Source organism: Alosa pseudoharengus, unplaced genomic scaffold (assembly GCF_046254945.1).
Source record: "Alosa pseudoharengus isolate Yale_2024_CS ecotype anadromous, Long Island Sound unplaced genomic scaffold, YU_APseudo_1.1 YU_APseudo_1.1_scf_24, whole genome shotgun sequence".
NCBI lineage: Eukaryota > Metazoa > Chordata > Actinopteri > Clupeiformes > Clupeidae > Alosa > Alosa pseudoharengus.
In genome coordinates, this window is record NW_027468689.1 from 2,952,030 (window position 1) to 2,969,790 (window position 17,761).

At 39.6% G+C, this 17,761-nt stretch overlaps 1 protein-coding gene across 2 annotated transcripts; it reads left to right on the forward strand.

The window, feature by feature from the left end:
• The first annotated feature begins 1,588 nt into the window (after positions 1-1,588).
• LOC143141784 (high affinity immunoglobulin gamma Fc receptor I-like) lies at positions 1,589-16,472 on the forward strand. 2 transcript variants are annotated; one of them, XM_076302492.1, is made up of 11 exons: positions 1,589-1,668; positions 9,820-9,861; positions 11,634-11,906; positions 12,009-12,284; positions 13,503-13,811; positions 13,912-14,031; positions 14,186-14,210; positions 14,425-14,594; positions 14,725-14,778; positions 14,879-14,929; positions 15,943-16,472. In XM_076302492.1, the coding sequence occupies exons 1-11, from the start codon at positions 1,638-1,640 to the stop codon at positions 15,984-15,986; spliced, it is 1,395 nt and encodes a 464-aa protein (XP_076158607.1). In that variant the 5' UTR covers positions 1,589-1,637; the 3' UTR covers positions 15,987-16,472. The 2 variants fall into 2 exon arrangements, with proteins under 2 accessions (XP_076158607.1, XP_076158608.1); XM_076302493.1 differs by lacking the exon at positions 9,820-9,861 and having other exon boundaries at positions 1,628-1,668.
• Positions 16,473-17,761: the final 1,289 nt, after the last annotated feature.

The window sequence follows — 17,761 nt, forward strand, 5'->3', positions numbered from 1 at the left end:
ACCCCTCACTGCTCCCCTTGAGCAAGGCCCCTAACCCCTCACTGCTCCCCTTGAGCAAGGCCCCTAACCCCTCACTGCTCCCCTTGAGCAAGGCCCCTAACCCCTCACTGCTCCCCGCTGTTGTTGCAGGCAGCTCACTGCGCCTGGATTAGTGTGTGCTTCACCTCACTATGTGTGCAGTGTGTGTGTGTACTGTCCTCGTCGAGGTGTGCTAACTCCAACTCTCTTCTATTCATAAACATGAAGAATGCCTTAAATTCTTGTTTGCAGATTTATTTTCACTCTTCACATTGTACTGAATCCACATTGATAAGATCAAGAGATCAAACAATGAAAGAGAGTGAAACTAGAAAACAAACAGCAAAGTATTGCAATTAGTTAACTTACGTCACCTAGCTAACATTATCCTGAAGGCATCCACATGTTGAAACTAGCATCCATAGTTTTTAACATTTCCACTTAGTTTTTAGCCTTATAACTCCGTTTTTTTACATCATGAAATTAACATACTAATGAGCTAATTTAGCTAAAACAAAAATGTGATACATACAAGCGATGCCTCTGCTGGGGAATCAACATGTAAGAAGCAGTTTCTCTGAGGTAATGACCTTCTGCACTTTTAATCAACCTGCCGTTTATAGGGAGGGAAAGTAATCTCATCTCCATCTAGTGGTTGCGTTCCTAGAGTTTAGCGGAGTGGACGGGATTTTTTTTTAGAAAAAATATATCTCGGTACACATTGGGATCTTAATTTAATGCCTTCCATATGTTAGGCACTGGGGTTATGGAAGAATATTAGACTCAAAAGTATTGTACGTGTGTATCACGTTTTGAAACTGTAGAAATTATTTGTAACTGTAAAAATGATCTGTACAAGTAATTGTCAATATCACAAATATGCCCTACACTTAAAAACCTATTCTACGGGTACGGATCGGTTTTACAGCTACAAATCATATTACAGTTAAAAATATTTTACCATTACAAATATATTTTACAATTACAAATTAATATTCTACGTACAAAATGTTGTCCTACAGTTACAAATATTTTCTGCAGGTGCACAGACTTTTGCACCACCTTAGGGATAAGAAGCGTCTCATATGTATTAGGCTATGTGTGTGTGTATCAGGATTTGTAACTGTAAAAATGATTTGTGATTTAACAAAGTATAACACAAACGATTTTAAGTATTACTCATATGTCCTTCACTTACAAATATATTCCACAGGTACTAAACTTTCCACACTTGTTGTCTTTGAATTACGAAACTATTCTGCCATTACAAATCTCTGCCGCTCGCAGAAGTATTTTCTGCAAGTATACGAAGACTTACGTGACTTCAAAAAATATAACAACTCACATATTGGCTTCACAATATTTTTTTTAAAATAGGTCTATGGGACACACACACACACAGATGTACACACACACTCATGTTTTCTCACTCTCTACGCCTCTCTCTCTCTCTTCCTCTCTCTCTTTCCCTCTCTCTTCCTGTCTCTCTCTCTCTTCCTCTCTACTACTCCTCCCATGTTCTCTGAGGGGAGGAAGGAGGTGGTTTGTCTTTGGCTAGTGTATTTTGCTCTCATCACACTCTACCATCTCAGTCAATCAGTAACCGGACAACACACAGCATGGAGCTCTCTACTCTGGGCCTGCTGCTCTGTGAGTTATCCCTGTGTGTGTGTGTGTGTGTGTGTGTGTGTGTGTGTGTGTGTGTGTGTGTGTGTGTGTGTGTGTGTGTTTGTATTTATGAGTGTGTGTGTGTGTGTGTGTGTGTGTGTGAGTGTGTGTGTGTGTGTGTGTGTGTGTGTGTGTGTGTGTGTGGATGTTTGTGTGTGTGTGTGTGTGTGTGTGTGTGTGTGTGTGTGTGGCAGACATGGTCAAATATAATATAGATGAGTTGTTTGCAATATTGAACCAACTTGTATGTAAATCCAAACAGTTCTGCAATACTGTCTATGTAAGCTACGCCAGTTTAAATTATATGAATCCTCTGACACCATAAGCAAAGTGCAGAGATAATAAGCAAGGTGGTTCATTGAGTAGGCCTATTGGGTAATATACTGTTGAAGTAGGTCTACTCTTTACCCGACCCACTATCCAACCCGCTTGTGCACTTTTGGTTAATGCAGCCTCAACAGAAAGCTCTCCTCATTAATCACATCAGCCTGCCCATGACATCCCTTATGTCCTGGATATTTGTCTCAACTAGTATTATAGCCTAAAATATATTCACACCGAGGGTAAGGTACAAAGCTTTATTCTCTATCAGTCAGCTCTTTTTTTATAAGTGAGATTTTCTGTTGTTTTGCTGATTATCCCTAACCACAGTCTGTCGTCTGAGACATATGACAGATATGACAGTTGCAGACAGTTACTGGAGTTACAAGAGTAACAACTAGGGTATCAGTTGAAATTAAGAGAAGATAGCCCCCTTTAGATGTCAGGGCTAATGCTATAAAACCATAACTTGCTCTTACAGATACATTGCCATTGCACTTATGAAATGCCGCACAAACACAAAGGGTTTAAGTTTTACAACACTGGATCATAAAATACCAGCAGGCTACGGAGAAAGGTGGTAAAGTGAGATGCATTATTTTAGGCTCCTTAGCTACTTGTCATTAGGTCTTGTACCAAAATTGTTGATTGACCAGATAGGCCTCAAACAATCTGTCCCAGTGGTCAGTGTGCATAAAGCATTCTATTGCTTGAGGTCTGGGAATTGGAATCTGGAAAAAGTTTCTCAGTCAGAGGCGGAGAGAGCTTACCAGTGCCGCATTCATGACGAGCCATGTTGGTTGTGCCTGTTTTGTGGCTGTTGAACTTTTAAATGGCTTTGCAAAAAGTGCAAGTATCCGCCTAGCAATAACGTCAATGCTTTAGCTCCGCTAACCTTTCTCTCTGCCTTCCATCCATGTGTAAAACAGCAAGCAACCACACAAATCCGTCGACTGTCAAAAATCCTGTAGTTTTCCTCGAACTTGATCGCTTGTAGGGTCATGCCATTAGAAGAGGGGCCGCTCATTTATCCCCCTACATTTCTGTAAATAGACTTGACCTGCAATCGGTTCTTTGGATAAACCAGAAACACATTCCCCATTCCCAGGAGGCTTTGCTCCATGCTAGCCTAGGCCTACGTTAATTTAAGAACAAACAAACAAATCAAATTCATGTCATTTTTTTTATTTGTGACCATGAAAGTTCTGTAACGCCTGAATAAAACAAAAATGAATTAAGATAAAAAATTAAGGCTAGCCTACACAAAAATCAGCATGGGAGAGATGAGTGTGCAGGGTAACCATGAATGACATATAGACAGTGAGCGAGTGGTATAAATATTGGTTGGACTTCCCTACACCTTAAAGTGTGTATCTTGGATATTTTTGCAGGAAATTCTTAATGCATTTATCACGTCAGTGGCCGGGTACGCCTCAAGGCCGTGATAAAAACTGTATGGGCCGGCCCGCACCGCGCACACTCCTCGGCCGGCTGATCGGGAAAATTCCCGATCGTCCCGATTGCCACTCCGCCCCTGCATCGATTTAAGTCATTTAGCCAATGATGTGTTTGAAAAATAATTCTGTGTTAAATATTGATGTTAGCCTTTCTAAAGATATTTTAAGTATTTTTTAAAAATATTTAATTTATTTTAACTGACCTGCCCGCAAATGACTTGAATTTTGTCTGACTCATAACCACGAGTGACTGTGTGGGCTCGGGTTCGGATCAGCCCGTGCATCACTGACTGATAAGTACATATTCACAGCTATTTACTAAATACCCTCAGAGCTATTTGTAAAATCTTTACATAAGCCTTTGCCAGCTTTTGTGTTTATGGTTGAGCACAAAGACCTGTGGATCTTGGACCTGTTCTGTTTTGTGGATCTTGGACCTGTTCTATTTTGTGTTGAGTTGTAAAGAAAATGCATGGTATGTAAAAATTCAGAGGAGGCAATGTGTTTGTTTTTCTTTGTCAATGAAATGTAATCCTTGTATAATGTATATTGTAACATGCTTGTCAATGTTTCAAGGCATTTAGGCATTTAATTACATTACATTACATTTGGCTGACGCATTTTTAACCAAAGCGACTAACAACATGGTAAACAGTTTAAGTTTTAAAGCAATTCTCAACAATTTTAGGACAATTTAAAAACGGTAGAGTACAGTAAGAATAAGTGCATCAGTGAGTGCTGTTTTTAACAATTACGTGTCAGTTCAAGACGGCTGGTAGCCTAAGTGCTAGTATCAGCAAGACTTTTTGTACAGTAAGTGGTGCTATGAGAGAAGATGTTCTCTAAAGAGCTGGGTCTTCAGGAGTTTTTTGAAAATGGAGGGGGATGTCCCTGCCCTTGTAGGAACTGGCAGTGTGTTCCACCAACGAGGAACAACAGATGAGAAAAGTTTGGATTGGCCTGAGCGTACCGGTGGTAGAGCTAGACGTGGTTCATCTGAGGAGCGCATGTCTGTATGAGGGCATTCAAGTAGGCGGGAGCAGAACCGGAGACTACTTTGTAGGCAAGCGTTAGAGCCTTGAAAATGTAATACCGATCTGATCGCTGTAATTGAAAAGTCCATTTGATTGCAACTTTACAATTCCGTTGTTACATGGCAACTGGCTCCCATGTTAACTGGCTGCGTTGATGACGTTTCATGATTGATGACGAGTCTTTGACAGATGTGGCCGGCTTGCAGATTTGTCACTTTCTGATATACTAGAGACGCACACAAATATGCATGACATGTTTAAAAGTCAAAATTGTATGTAGTACTACATGCATTGGACCATGAATATGCCACCCAAAAAACAAACACCTAAATTAACTCCACGTGGGTATCGAACCACGAATAAATTGACCTGTTTTCTTAGTAATAGTGTCTATCCACTTGCGCCACGAACCAGCTGACGGTACTCATAGACATTGGATTCAGTTGTATGATTAAAAGAAGTCAGCTAACGTTATTATAATTGTAACAAGTTAACATAGCTGTTCGTGTTATCTGGCTACCATGTTATCATGCTACCGTTGCCCAAGCCATTTAGTAGGCCTTCAAAGTATCATGGTTAAGTTTTACAAACGTTTCACTGAGGTTAGGCTGTGGCCGCCCCTACCTGAAGTGTCTGTAGAGCAGGGGTATTCGATTAATCTTCGGCGAGGTCCAGTTACGGAAAATTTCCTCAAGCAAAGGTCCAGAGCATCATAATGTTTAACGTGCGTGTTTAGGCTATGTATATGTATGTATGTATAATATTAGGATGGATGGATGGAGCCTATAGCAACTATAGTTGTATATAGATAGATAGATAGATAGATAGATAGATAGATAGATAGATACTTTATTGATCCCCAAGGGGAAATTCAAGAAATAGAAGATTGTAGGCCTAGGCCTAATGTTTAATGTGAAATAAAATAAGTAGCCTAAAAGAGAACATTCGAAATTAGGAGAAATAAGGCAAGATAAGAGTAGCCTAATTGGGGAACTGAGTAGCCTTGGCTATTTTTAAGATCTTTGGGTCAACATAAAAAAACTAAAAATAAAATTTGAGCTGAGACAAGGATGAACTTAAAATAAAATTTGAGCTGAGACAAGGATGGATATTTCACACCCATTAATCAGCAAGTTTAATTTATTTTTTTTAGTTTTTTTTTATGTTGACCCGAAATTCTGAAAACCCAGGAATATCACGTTGTTGGGCAGTGAATGCATGTAGGCTTAACTAAATTGTGGTGGATCAATCATATTGCCTTCTTAAATCGTAGAATATTCTGTGGTCTCAGTTCACTGTTGAATGGGCCTAGCCTACCCTATGCTTGCTCAAAATATATGCTTTGTCTAGTAGAGGTGCTTCAAATTGGCGCTTAAAATCGCCTGTCTCAGAATAGAAGAGGTCCAGGGCAATTCCGCGCAAAACTGTTACATCCATATTTAGTTGGCGTTACAGGACGTGACAGTTTTGCGTGGTGTTTCCCCCGTATCGTTATATAAAGCTCTGTTCTCGCTGGCTTTCTCCTCTTTGAGCAATCGATGATTTGAAAATAACTAGCCTATCGTTAACTTAGATATCCATCTGATTGTTGGAATGACTCTCCTCGCTCGTTTCAGTCTATCAGTCTCTTCCCCATAGGCTACTTTACTCACTGACTCGACTTTATCAGAATTCACAGATTTGTAGCAGCAAGCGAAATGATGGTTCCTGAAGCTCCTGAAGTAAATGCTGTTATCCTAACCAACGAAACATTTAGCGCAGCTTTGAAATCTTACGTGAAAATCTAAATTAGGCTATATTATGGTCTGGGTCCGGATAGGATCACGTCACGGTCCGGACTCGGACCGCGGTCCGCCATTTGGTGATGGCTGCTGTAGAGCCACATGAACGTCAGCAAATAAATTAAATTAAAATGTGTTGCCTAATTGTGTATCCTTTTGTCCAGCCTATTCTTTTAAGAATTCAGTTCATGAAACACAGGCAAGATGCACATTGCAATGGGCAGGAGAAGTCTATAACGTGTCCATATTTTACACAAACTTTGAGCACAGGGAGAGTCAAAACTCTTAGGCTTATAGGCTATTAACGTTAATGTTGCTGACATGTAAACATGGGTTTGATGTTTTTTTGATACTTTATTTCCCAGTTCACGAGTTGGTGCTTCTCCTGTGGCGCAACAGATTAATGCCTTAACATTGCTTTTTCACGCAGTCGACATGGGTTCAATCCTCCTCATCACACGTTTTTTTTAATTATTATTTATTTATTTTTAGACCAGCAACGCTTCCTCAATTTAGGCTACAGATACTAGGTGGCCACAGAGAGCCTGACCAGCAGTCAGTTAATGTGAACTTAACCATGATACATTAAAGACCTACTGGCTTGGGAAACTGCTGTAGCAAGACAACACCATCAGCTGTGTTAACTTGCTACAATCATCAGCTGACTTCTTCTAATTGTATAGACTAAGTCAAGTAAATTTCACTATGACTTATCAGCTGGTTCGTGGCGCAAGTACGTAGATGAATGGTTATCACGTAGGAGGTTTCATTTAGGAAGCAGGTTTGATACCCACGTGGAGTTATTATTTGGGTATTTATTTTTTTGGTGGCATATTCATGGTCCAGTGTATGTAGCGTACTACAGACAATTTTGACATTTAAATATGTCATGCATATTTGTATTTGTTCGTCTCCAGTTTCCATCAGAAAGTGACAATAGACTACAATCTTTGGTAATACCATAATGATGTGCCTGAGAATCTCCCTCTGCTAATTCTCAAATTCTAATGAAAATAGAAAGAATGGGTTTCAAAAAACATTATAGATTTGCAGCTGCTGTCTTTTTCTGTGGTGCCACTCTACAAACACAGGTTGTTATTAAACAGGAATGTCTTTGATTTGAATATGGGGGAGGTTGAGCCCCCCAAGTTTTGATTCTAAGGTAGTGTTAATTTTGTCACCTATTTTTAATTTAGTCTTAGTCTTAGTCTTGTGACGAAAAGTCCTTTTTAGTCTTTGTCATATTTAGTCATTCAAATATCATTTTTGTTAGTCAAATTTTAGTCGACTAAAAGTCTTGTCATTTTAGTCTAGTTTTAGTCAAAAGAAAAATAAAGGTATCTTAGTCTTAGTCAGTTTTAGTCAAAAAAGTTTAGTCTTTTTTTATATCAAATTATTTCTGATTACCATTTCAGTCAAATAGTGTTTCACACATCTCAATTTTCCAACAATATTGTGTGTCCACAGGGCTACTCATCTGTTATAATTACTCATTCTGATTTTTTGTCAGTCAGTATGTTCACATGCACAGGTAAGTTGAGCTACAGTTATAGCTCAGCTGGGATTTGACCATAGACAGTAAAAGATTTGACTGGACCACTGTCATGATCTTCGTGGAGTAGACCCAAGTATTAATGTTTTACTCCGCCACGCTAGATGGCGATATGCGCCCAAACGCAACACATTCCCCTAACTCTCCATCTAAGCTAACTTGCTAGCGAACTTTCCATATTAGCTTACTTGCTAGCAAACTTTGCATCATCAGTGTAATTAGTTAAATAGTTGACATTACTTGTTGAACATTTTCGTATGGACATTCTGGGGGATGTTAATTTGTATATGTATGAGAGAAGCTTCAACTTATGGGTAAGTTATGTAGCATTGTGGCATAAAGCTTAGTGTTCTTGTTCTATGTAGTTTCGTGTTGCAGCCACAGGGTTGCAGCAACAGCACATAGACTAGCCTACAGGAAAGCTGCTGCGTATGAACTCGTTCGGAATATTTTTGAAAAAGTAACAGCTAGATATTGTCTTCTCATTTTGTAGACGAAAATGAAGAGAGATTTTATCTTAGTTTTTATTTCATGCAAAACATTTTAGTCTCGTCTTTTTTCGTCAACAATAATGCATCTTAAGATAGTCTTAGTCAGTGTTTCAGGACATTAGTGCAGTTTCGTCATCGTCTCGTCTTAGTCATTAAAAAAAAGGTTGTTGACGAACATATTTCCTCTCGTCCCGTCTGACGAAATTAACACTATTCTAAGGGCCCAGCAGTGACACAGGGACCCTGGAGAGATCCCCCCCCCCTATATACTATATATTATCGGGGGGCCCAGAATTATTGTCTGTCATAAGGCCCAAGATTATCTTATAGCGCCCCTGGAGGTAGGGGAATATGTCAGTATAACAGCACCATCTAGTGGTGAGAATGAACACATCCTCGGTTGAATGGAGCGTAAAGTTTAAAGTAAGTGTTGCCACTCAGTGGTGAAACATAGTTGTGCTGGGCCTCAGTGCAGCATTTTCCATCTTTCACTAGTTGTTGTTGTTGTTGTTGTTGTTGTTGTTGTTGTTGTTGTTCTTTTGCTCTTGAAAGGTGTTTTGGAGGATTGATCAAACACAGATTCACCATTTCCGTATTCTAAAAAACTGTGACTTAGAAAGGATATAGTTTTCCCCAAAAGCCAAATTATGTCAAGCATGCCAAACCAAGTGCCAAAGCATCCAGGATTGGACACTCGTACACCTGCCAACATATAAAAAACTGAAATATAATCATCCTAACACTCATTTCTATATCTGACTCATACATTTCTATATCTGACTCAACCCAAAAGCATTTTTATTTACCTTACCTCTAAAAGCAAATCAGCAAAATTGTGACTTCAATATACCTGCCCAAATTATATTGATACTGATACATAAAATATTATATAGGGCAAAAACCTACACATCAGAAAAAACTAAAGGAACATGGACAAACATGGAACTTAACATTTAAATAAATCTGGAAATATTTTGGCAATGTCAATGTAAGGTCGTAGTGTGTGTGGAAACAACCCATAAACATTGTGACATAGCGTGTTCAGGGATAATGAGCTTAATAACTATGCTGGAATGGGCTACTAGTTTTGCTCTCTGTGGCTAAGATCCTACGGAAATACTGGATGACCTACAGTAGAGGCCAAGAACGGACATGATGGATAATGTTGAATAATTTGCACAGGTTACAGTAGATTTCATTGTTGCTAAACCCAAATCCTATACATTTCTATGTTTGATTCTGTGCTTGTTACCTTGCTAGATAGAGTTAGATCACAAGTTATTTCACCATGGAATTGATCACGTTTACACGTATTGGCAAAATGAGACAATGTTTGTTTTGTTCATTCATTAGCTTGTGTGACTTTTACACATGCATAGTAGCTGCTATCAAAGGGCACCTTTACAATCAAATTATTATTTTAAAAACAACATATTCTTCATAAAAACTATGTGAAGAACTCTGAGGAACTTGGATCTGTGTGTCTTTGTGTTCTAGTGCTGATCTTGTGTTCCTACTCTGGACATGCAGCAGGGGAAGGTAAAAGTGAATTTTATCATTTTTTAAATATGCTGTTGCTTATCCCCACATATCATCACAGACTACACTCATTTGGTTTTCACCCATACAGTTTTCAGACTAGACTATATCTTTACATCCAGTTCAGCCTCTGAGTGTGTCCCATAGTGGTGACTACACCTGCTCTGAGTGTGTCCCATAGTGGTGACTACACCTGCTCTGAGTGTGTCCCATAGTGGTGACTACACCTGCTCTGGTGGCAAAAATAACACAAACAGCAGAGTGAGTGAAGGAGTGAAACTAGTATTATGTGAGTTTTGTTCACTTAAAGAGAAACTATGCAGTTTTGGCCATTTCTTCGCTGTTTCCTGGCTTTTTGCTCGCTTGTTTCTCTGCAGAGCTCCCCCTACACAGCTTCAGAGTATATATTTTACGACACTACTCAATTGGTCAGTCTGCCGTTTCCTCTTTCCCTGTTCCTCCGACAACAGTTTACTCGCTTTCTGCTTCTATTCGCTGGCTCTGCCATGACAAATGTCTGAGAATCTCCATCGCTACCTTGTTCTAGCCGGTGCCTGGCGTGTATGTCTGTAGTGCAGTAAAGCAATTCAATACAACGTGAGGCTGCGAGACTTTGTCTCTGAGGCTGTCGGCCCGCCGGCCCAAAGTTGCAAGGGTGGTTTTTCCAGTCATATAACCATTCCAATGACTGAAACCGTTCAGTTGAGGTAAATTAAGCTTAAAAAACTGCATAGTGCCCCTTTAATGTGAACCATAATCATTTACTCCACTGGATGTGCAAGAACAGAGGAGGAATTTCCTGGTCAGTGCCCATGTCTATCTGGGATGTTTTATTTATGTTTTGTTTATTCTCACAGCTCTGCTCAAACTTAAAGGTGCAGTCAGGAATTTTACGCGATATTAAGCCCATAAAATTTTTTTGTCATATTCAGTAATCATCTCCTCACGACCGCTAAATTCCTATTCCCTGAGTACACTGTAAAAATAAAAAAGGTCTCTGTAGTCCAGGCTCTGACAACTGGAAACAAATAAAGTGGGTGCAGCCTGCCCCTCAAACAAAAACCAAACCCTGCATGGAATTTCTCTGGGAATACTGAAGGTAGGGGTGAGCTACCTCTCTGCCGTGTTTCGTTTGGTTCTTGGTCAAACTATAATGTACGTTTTTTTCAAATCAGAATTTGAGCAGTGACATTTTTGGCAGAAAAAGAAATTATCATGATCATGCTTCATAAATCATAATTCATAATGATGTGCCCACCGTACCTAATGCTTAATTCATGTACCCTTAACGTAAAGTGTTATCAAAGGAACTTACATGAGATGCATGGTAAAAGGAACATTTACACTTTCATGCAGTAGATGGCGTTGAAGAGTTTTCAGTTACATGTACTTCATCTGACACTTCCTATCATGTTAAAATTTGAAATCTGGCCCTGTGTCTTCAGTTGCATGTCATTTTACCCTTCACATGGTGCAATTTTACCAACTTATCATTCTTATACCATCCTAGCAACATTCCAGATTTTGGGAGGGTGCTTTCCAGGATTTTGCTAGGGGACAGTGTCCAGAATGTTGCCAGGATGGTATCAGAATCTTAAGTTGATGAAATTTCACTAGAGAGGGTTGAAACGGAGCAGAAATCAAGGATTTCTGAGTGCACCATGTGAAGGGTTTTCCTAGATCGCATCACATTTAATGTTTCTTGAGTCTTGACCCACACATTAGAAGTCAGTCAGTAAATGACTCTGTGTCTATGACGTTTCCCTCCACAGATCTGCCCACTGCTGCAGCAGCTGTAGTGTCTCCTCAGCCTCCCTTCTATCCTGGAGATACAGTCACTCTGAGCTGTGATGTAGCAGAACACACAGACTGGGATCAGTATTACTGGTACAGAGGTAGTGATAACATGTACACTACGAATAGACAATCCACCACCATCTACCTCCCTGATCAAGCTGGCCAATACCACTACACATGTAAGGGCACTAGAGGAAAAAGACCTCTGACCTCCCAGCGTAGTACTCCGGTCCCTGTGAGTGTAAGAGGTGAATACTACTACACCAACGATATTTTAAATGATAATTATTTCTATTTACTTGAGAGCTGGTATTCATAAACATGTTTACAATTTGTTTGTCACAACACAGCTTTTCCAAAGCCTGAACTGACAGTACAACCCAGTCATGTGTTCAGTGGAGAAACAGTCACTCTGACATGTGCAATACAGCCTTCAAGTGGCTGGACATATGCGTGGTATAAACACATGCGGTATAGGTGGTTGTTATTAAAAGCCTCTGAGACAAACACCTACACCATCAGCAGAGCCACTATGTCTGAACAGGGGGAGTATAAGTGCTCAGGAGTGAGAGAGAGTAGCTGGACATCAGCACCTCAGAGCAATACTGTTCAGATTACAGTGGAAGGTAAGTTCTAAACAAACAAAAAAACAAGTGGAAGGTGATATTGTTTTTATGAGTGTTTTCTATAACTAAAATTAGGAATAATATACAAAGGTATCATGTCTGAATCATATGTACTGTACTGATACATGCTTAAAATCAAATAGTACATGTGTTACCAGGTCTTTCATGATCTAATGAGAACAGTTCACACTCATTCATCTTTGTTCCTCATTCTCTCCATGTGTTCCTCTGCAGAGCTGCCTAAGAGTTCACAGTGTGTGTAATCAGTTCATATAGTGTATGAAAATGTAACTGTTTTTTTTCAGAGTGTCTATTTGCACCCCTGGTACAATTAGCCTTGGCCACACAGCTGGGCTATTTGCACCCCTGGAGCAGGATATGTTATGGTATAAGTTACCATGGCGATTTATTCTGTGGAGCTAGCCTGCTCCAGACCAGGCTAAATTCCAGGATCTATTTAATCTCATCCCTTATCTCAGTCAGCAGTCATCACAAACGGAAACCAATAGTTATTCCACTGCCCACTACACATTGTTATCACATATAACTAGACCCACTGTCATTATTTAAACGTTTGTGATCATTAATTAACTTTTACATATCGCCATTTCCAACCTGTCATGCAACAATGTGACGTCACGGGAGTGCCTAACCATTTCGCACGTGGTGGTCGCGGCACTAGTTGCAATATTCTCCTAAACAGAGGTGTTGCTGTTTGCTGCTGTTGTGAAAAGGCTATCGCTTCCTAGTTCTCACCGTGGAAGAAGCAAAGAAGCCGCTCTCCCGCTTTAGTTATGTCTAGTTGCCATGGTGAATCAGTGAATCTGTGATCGGTGGCGGGGTCTATTTGAGGGAGCCGTGAGCCGCGCAGCTCAGTAACTTATCCCGGATGTCTTAATTCTGCTTTTGTGCAACAGGCCCCTGGTTTGCCCTCTAGTGATCAAAGCAAGCAAAAACATTTCTTTACAGTCTGACCCAAAATAGTGCCGTAGTACAGAACCCAGAGCTACGACACCTTATGTGGAGATCTGTGCTCTCTGAGTGCCACTCTAGTTGTGTCTGGATTTCCATGTGGTGGTTCAGCAGACTTTCATCCTTCTTGGTTTATAGAGCAGTGAGGGAAATTCTCAGACTTTGTCAAGATCTTTGTCAGTCACATGAATTTGGAAAGTGTGATTGCTTTTGGTAGGAAACTAAATTAGTAAAGTCTTTGTGCAGATGGTGATGTGATCCTGGAGAGTCCTGTCCATCCTGTGACTGAGGGAGATCCTCTGACTCTGCGCTGTAGATATCGCTACCCATCAAACATCAGTGCTGACTTCTATAAAAATGGGACACTCCTGCAGACCTCCACCACAGGAGAGATGAGCATCCCTGCAGTCTCAAGGGCACATGAAGGCCTCTATAAGCAGACCTCCACCACAGGAGAGATGACCATCCCTGCAGTCTCAAGGTCACATGAAGGCCTCTATAAGTGCAGCAACCCAGAGAGAGGAGAGTCACAAGAGAGCTGGGTCACAGTCAGAGGTTGGAGAGTTGAATAATTATGTAATGGTTATGTATACATCAGTGGTATTTGGATATCAGTAACAGCCATGACAGTGTCAATTGTTCATTGTGTTTACAGTTTCAGGTTCTGGGTCCTCTGAGTTGGTGGAAGGAGTAGGCGTGGTGATTAGGCTCCTTATAGCATTTGCTCTAGTTATTTTTCTGGCCATATTACTGTATCACTCCTACAAAGTTAAAGGTAAGAGTACATGTTACCAGTTTATGGAAATGATTCATGTGTTGCATCTGACATACCGACTGGTATTTCTTATATCAAATGTAATAAAAGACAGATTAAAAAATTACACACAACATTGGATTGATGTTTGTAAATGTTCTCTTCTGACATTCAGGTTCCAGTACAGTGGAGCGAAAACTGTAAGTTTTCTTCACAATTTAATTTGTTAATGGGAAGCTGTGACCTACTCAGAAATGCCTTAACCTTGAATATGAATTAAGTCACAGATTACTTAATAACCAGTCTTTATAGTTTTTACCCGTGTTAACAGTCTGGCTATTTTCTTTATGGGTTTCAACAGTCAGCCATCATCATTACTTTGTCAACACATGACAGATCCCTGTGTCCCTGTAGAGACCAGCAAATGCAGACCACCAATCAGAGTTCAGACCTGGACCAGACCACCAATCAGAGTAGAGACCCGGACCAGAGGACCAATCAGAGTTCAGACCCGGACCAGAGGAATCAGATTCAGTCTGCAGGAAGAGAGGGGACTCAGTCAGAGTATATGCCCCTGCAGAACAGTAAGACTGGCTCTTATGTTTATCTTTTTGAGCTGTACTAATGAGAATCTAATGTAGTTTAGATTTTGATTTTTGCAGAACAAATACAATTCTCTCATTGTAATGATTTATCATTCATTCCTTCACATAGGAAGTACAGATGACTATGACACCCTCACACCCTTGTATATGCCACTGCAGAAAGGTCTGTGTGATCACATGATGAAATATCTCCATAGATTGATCTGGTTCTTCTTGCACTATATTTAGGTGTACTTTTTCTGAATTAATTATATCTGACACAGGTACTACAGATGTCTATGAAACAATTAAACCATCCAAGGACTCTCAAGAAGGTAGAACACGTTGTTCAACCAAACATCTAAATATTACTTTTGATGTTTTTTACAGTTTTATAAATATAATGCAGATTCAAAACCAGGGGTCCGTTGCACAAAAGCAGAATTAAGACATCCGGGATAAGTTACTGAGTTGCGCTCAATGAATCCAAAACAAGAGCGTACAGGCTTAATTGGTTGCACAAAGACCAAGCCAGGATGAGCAGACACGGATTCATCAAGCCAGGTGAAACCTATCCTGGATAAGTGCGCGCTCACGGCTCCCTCAAATAGACCCCGCCACCGATCACAGATTCACTGATTTACCATGGCAACTAGCGGCTTCATTGCTTCTTCTACGGTGTGAAGTAGGTAGCAATAGCCTTTTCATAACAGCAACAAACAGCAACACCTCTGTTTAGGAGAATATTGCAACTAGTTCCGCGACCACCACGTGCGAAATGGTTAGGCACTCCCGTTGTCGCATGACAGGTCGGGAATGGCGAGTATGTAAAAGTTAATTAATGATCACAAACGTTTAAATAATGACAATGGGTCTAGGTATATGTGATAACAATGTGTAGTGGGCAGTGGAATAATTATTGGTTTCTGTTTGTGGTGACTGCTGACTGAGATAAGGGATGAGATTAAATAGATCCTGGAACCTAGCCTGGTCTGGAGCAGGCTAGCTCCAAAGAATAAATCGCCATGGTAACTTATACCATAACATATCCTGCTGCCCCCTATACCGCTTTTGTGCAACTGGATCACGGATAAATTGAGCCAGGATAACCCAGATATCCCGGCTTAATCCCTTATCCTAGTTTTGTGCAATAGGCCCCAGTAGTAACTAATAAAACAAAACTGCATATACAATTGTGGTAAACACATAAAGCTACCATATACACCAGTCATGGACCTGACAGTGAACAATCTCTCTAAGGAAAGCATGTATCAATACAAAATATTTTTTGAAAACAAAGAAGGATCTGGAGTTTATGATGACCATCCTCCTAACTTCTGTCTTCCAGATTGTGAGGAGGGATATGACGATGTGGATCTCCCTGATATTTGAGAAAATGGAAAAATATGTAACTTATGAGAGATAGAGGTAAGGACAGGAAATGTCCAATGAATATTTAAAAGTTGAATGATGCATGATGATGTATGAGTTCACTGAATGAGGAATTATAAAAGCAGTATGATGTAAATTGTCAGTACGTTCGTAAAGCTCCACCTATCAAGGCTTAGGACTTCCACAACATCACAATCATACCTTTGAGCCATACTGTAAATGTATATGTATGATTTATTATTATGAGCTTTAATGTAAATGTATTATGTTTTACATTCTGAAATGCAGTGAATTACTTTATGGAACAAAAACACAAAATGACTAGTTATAATTAATGTGTGTTCATTCAAAAAGGACCCAGCAGCTTCCTGTAAATATGTTTTATAGAAGTGCATTGTTGTAATGTACTAACCACCATTAAATATGAACAGCAAACTTTATTGTTATATAATGGTAGGCATTATTTGCATTATATTTGCAGTATTTACAGTAACATGATTGAAATATTGCTCAGTATTTTTATTTTCATACATTTTTACAAGGTTAGTTTATCTCATGTAGACTTTCTGTCTTTAATTATAGCAATACATGTTTTTAAGTGGTGAGTCTTTGTCTTATATGATCATTTTTACACATTTAAAAGTACATTTAAAATATATCCATATATTTCTGTTTTTTTTTCATGACATGTTTTGTATATTGGAAATAATAAAGATTGAATAATTCCATGTTTCATTGGCCTCATGTATGGAACATAGATTTCTGATATTTGAGATTACAGATGAGGAACATGCATAGAGATAGCTGCAACTGTGGTCAAAATTAATCCAAGACAACTGGTGTGCGACTGCAGCTTTATTCACGATGCCGGGAGCATGTTACCCACATGAAATGTCAAAGTAACAAGCCCACACATCTGTGGGTGAAGCCAACTCTTATACCCTTAACACACACCCAGGGGCGTCATGCAAGCCAAATTTCAGGGGGGGCACAAACAATGTGACCTAAGAACAATCTTACATTAATAAAGGTGCTGAGGTCTGACTGTGGTGCTCAGAAATGTAATTATTTTAATCTTCATGTGATTTTGAAAGAAGTTTGACAGGTTTCAGTGCTGAGTAAGGTTAACACTAAATATTTGAATATTTTACTACTAGTAATATTTTCATTACCATTATGGCAAGCAATAGGCTACCTCATTTGTAAGTTGCTACCTGCAAATCATTAGCAAGTGACCTAATAATAACCTAAGTTATGAGCACATGAGAGAGACTATTATACTTTCTTGCCCTCTACATCACGGTCATAGCGATCCTAATTATATAAAACAAGTTTAGGCCTCCTTTTGAACGGGTAGCCTATCCCTTTTCACTACATGGATTAGCTGCCAGATACATGTACATGAAGAGAACAAGTGGAGAAACATCCAACGCGATGCCTTGATAGGCCTAATGTTGTTAGGTTGGATTTTGTAGTCACTGCAAATTGAACACCCTCGTTTTTATGAAACTGGAAACAATTGAACCAGGAGACTTTGCTATGTGTAATATTTGTAAGAGTAGCCTAGCTTCGTTACACTTACACCATGTAGGCTAACGTTAACGTAATGGTCTGAATTTGCGGCCAACATCAAATCCATAGTTCTAACTTTTTAATCACCGAGTCAAAATTTCCAGGTCAACCACAAATAATTCCACTACTTTTTATTGCTTAACCTAGTTCTAGTCTACTTACCACTTCAACACCATTGACTGTATCTATTTAAACTGTAACTG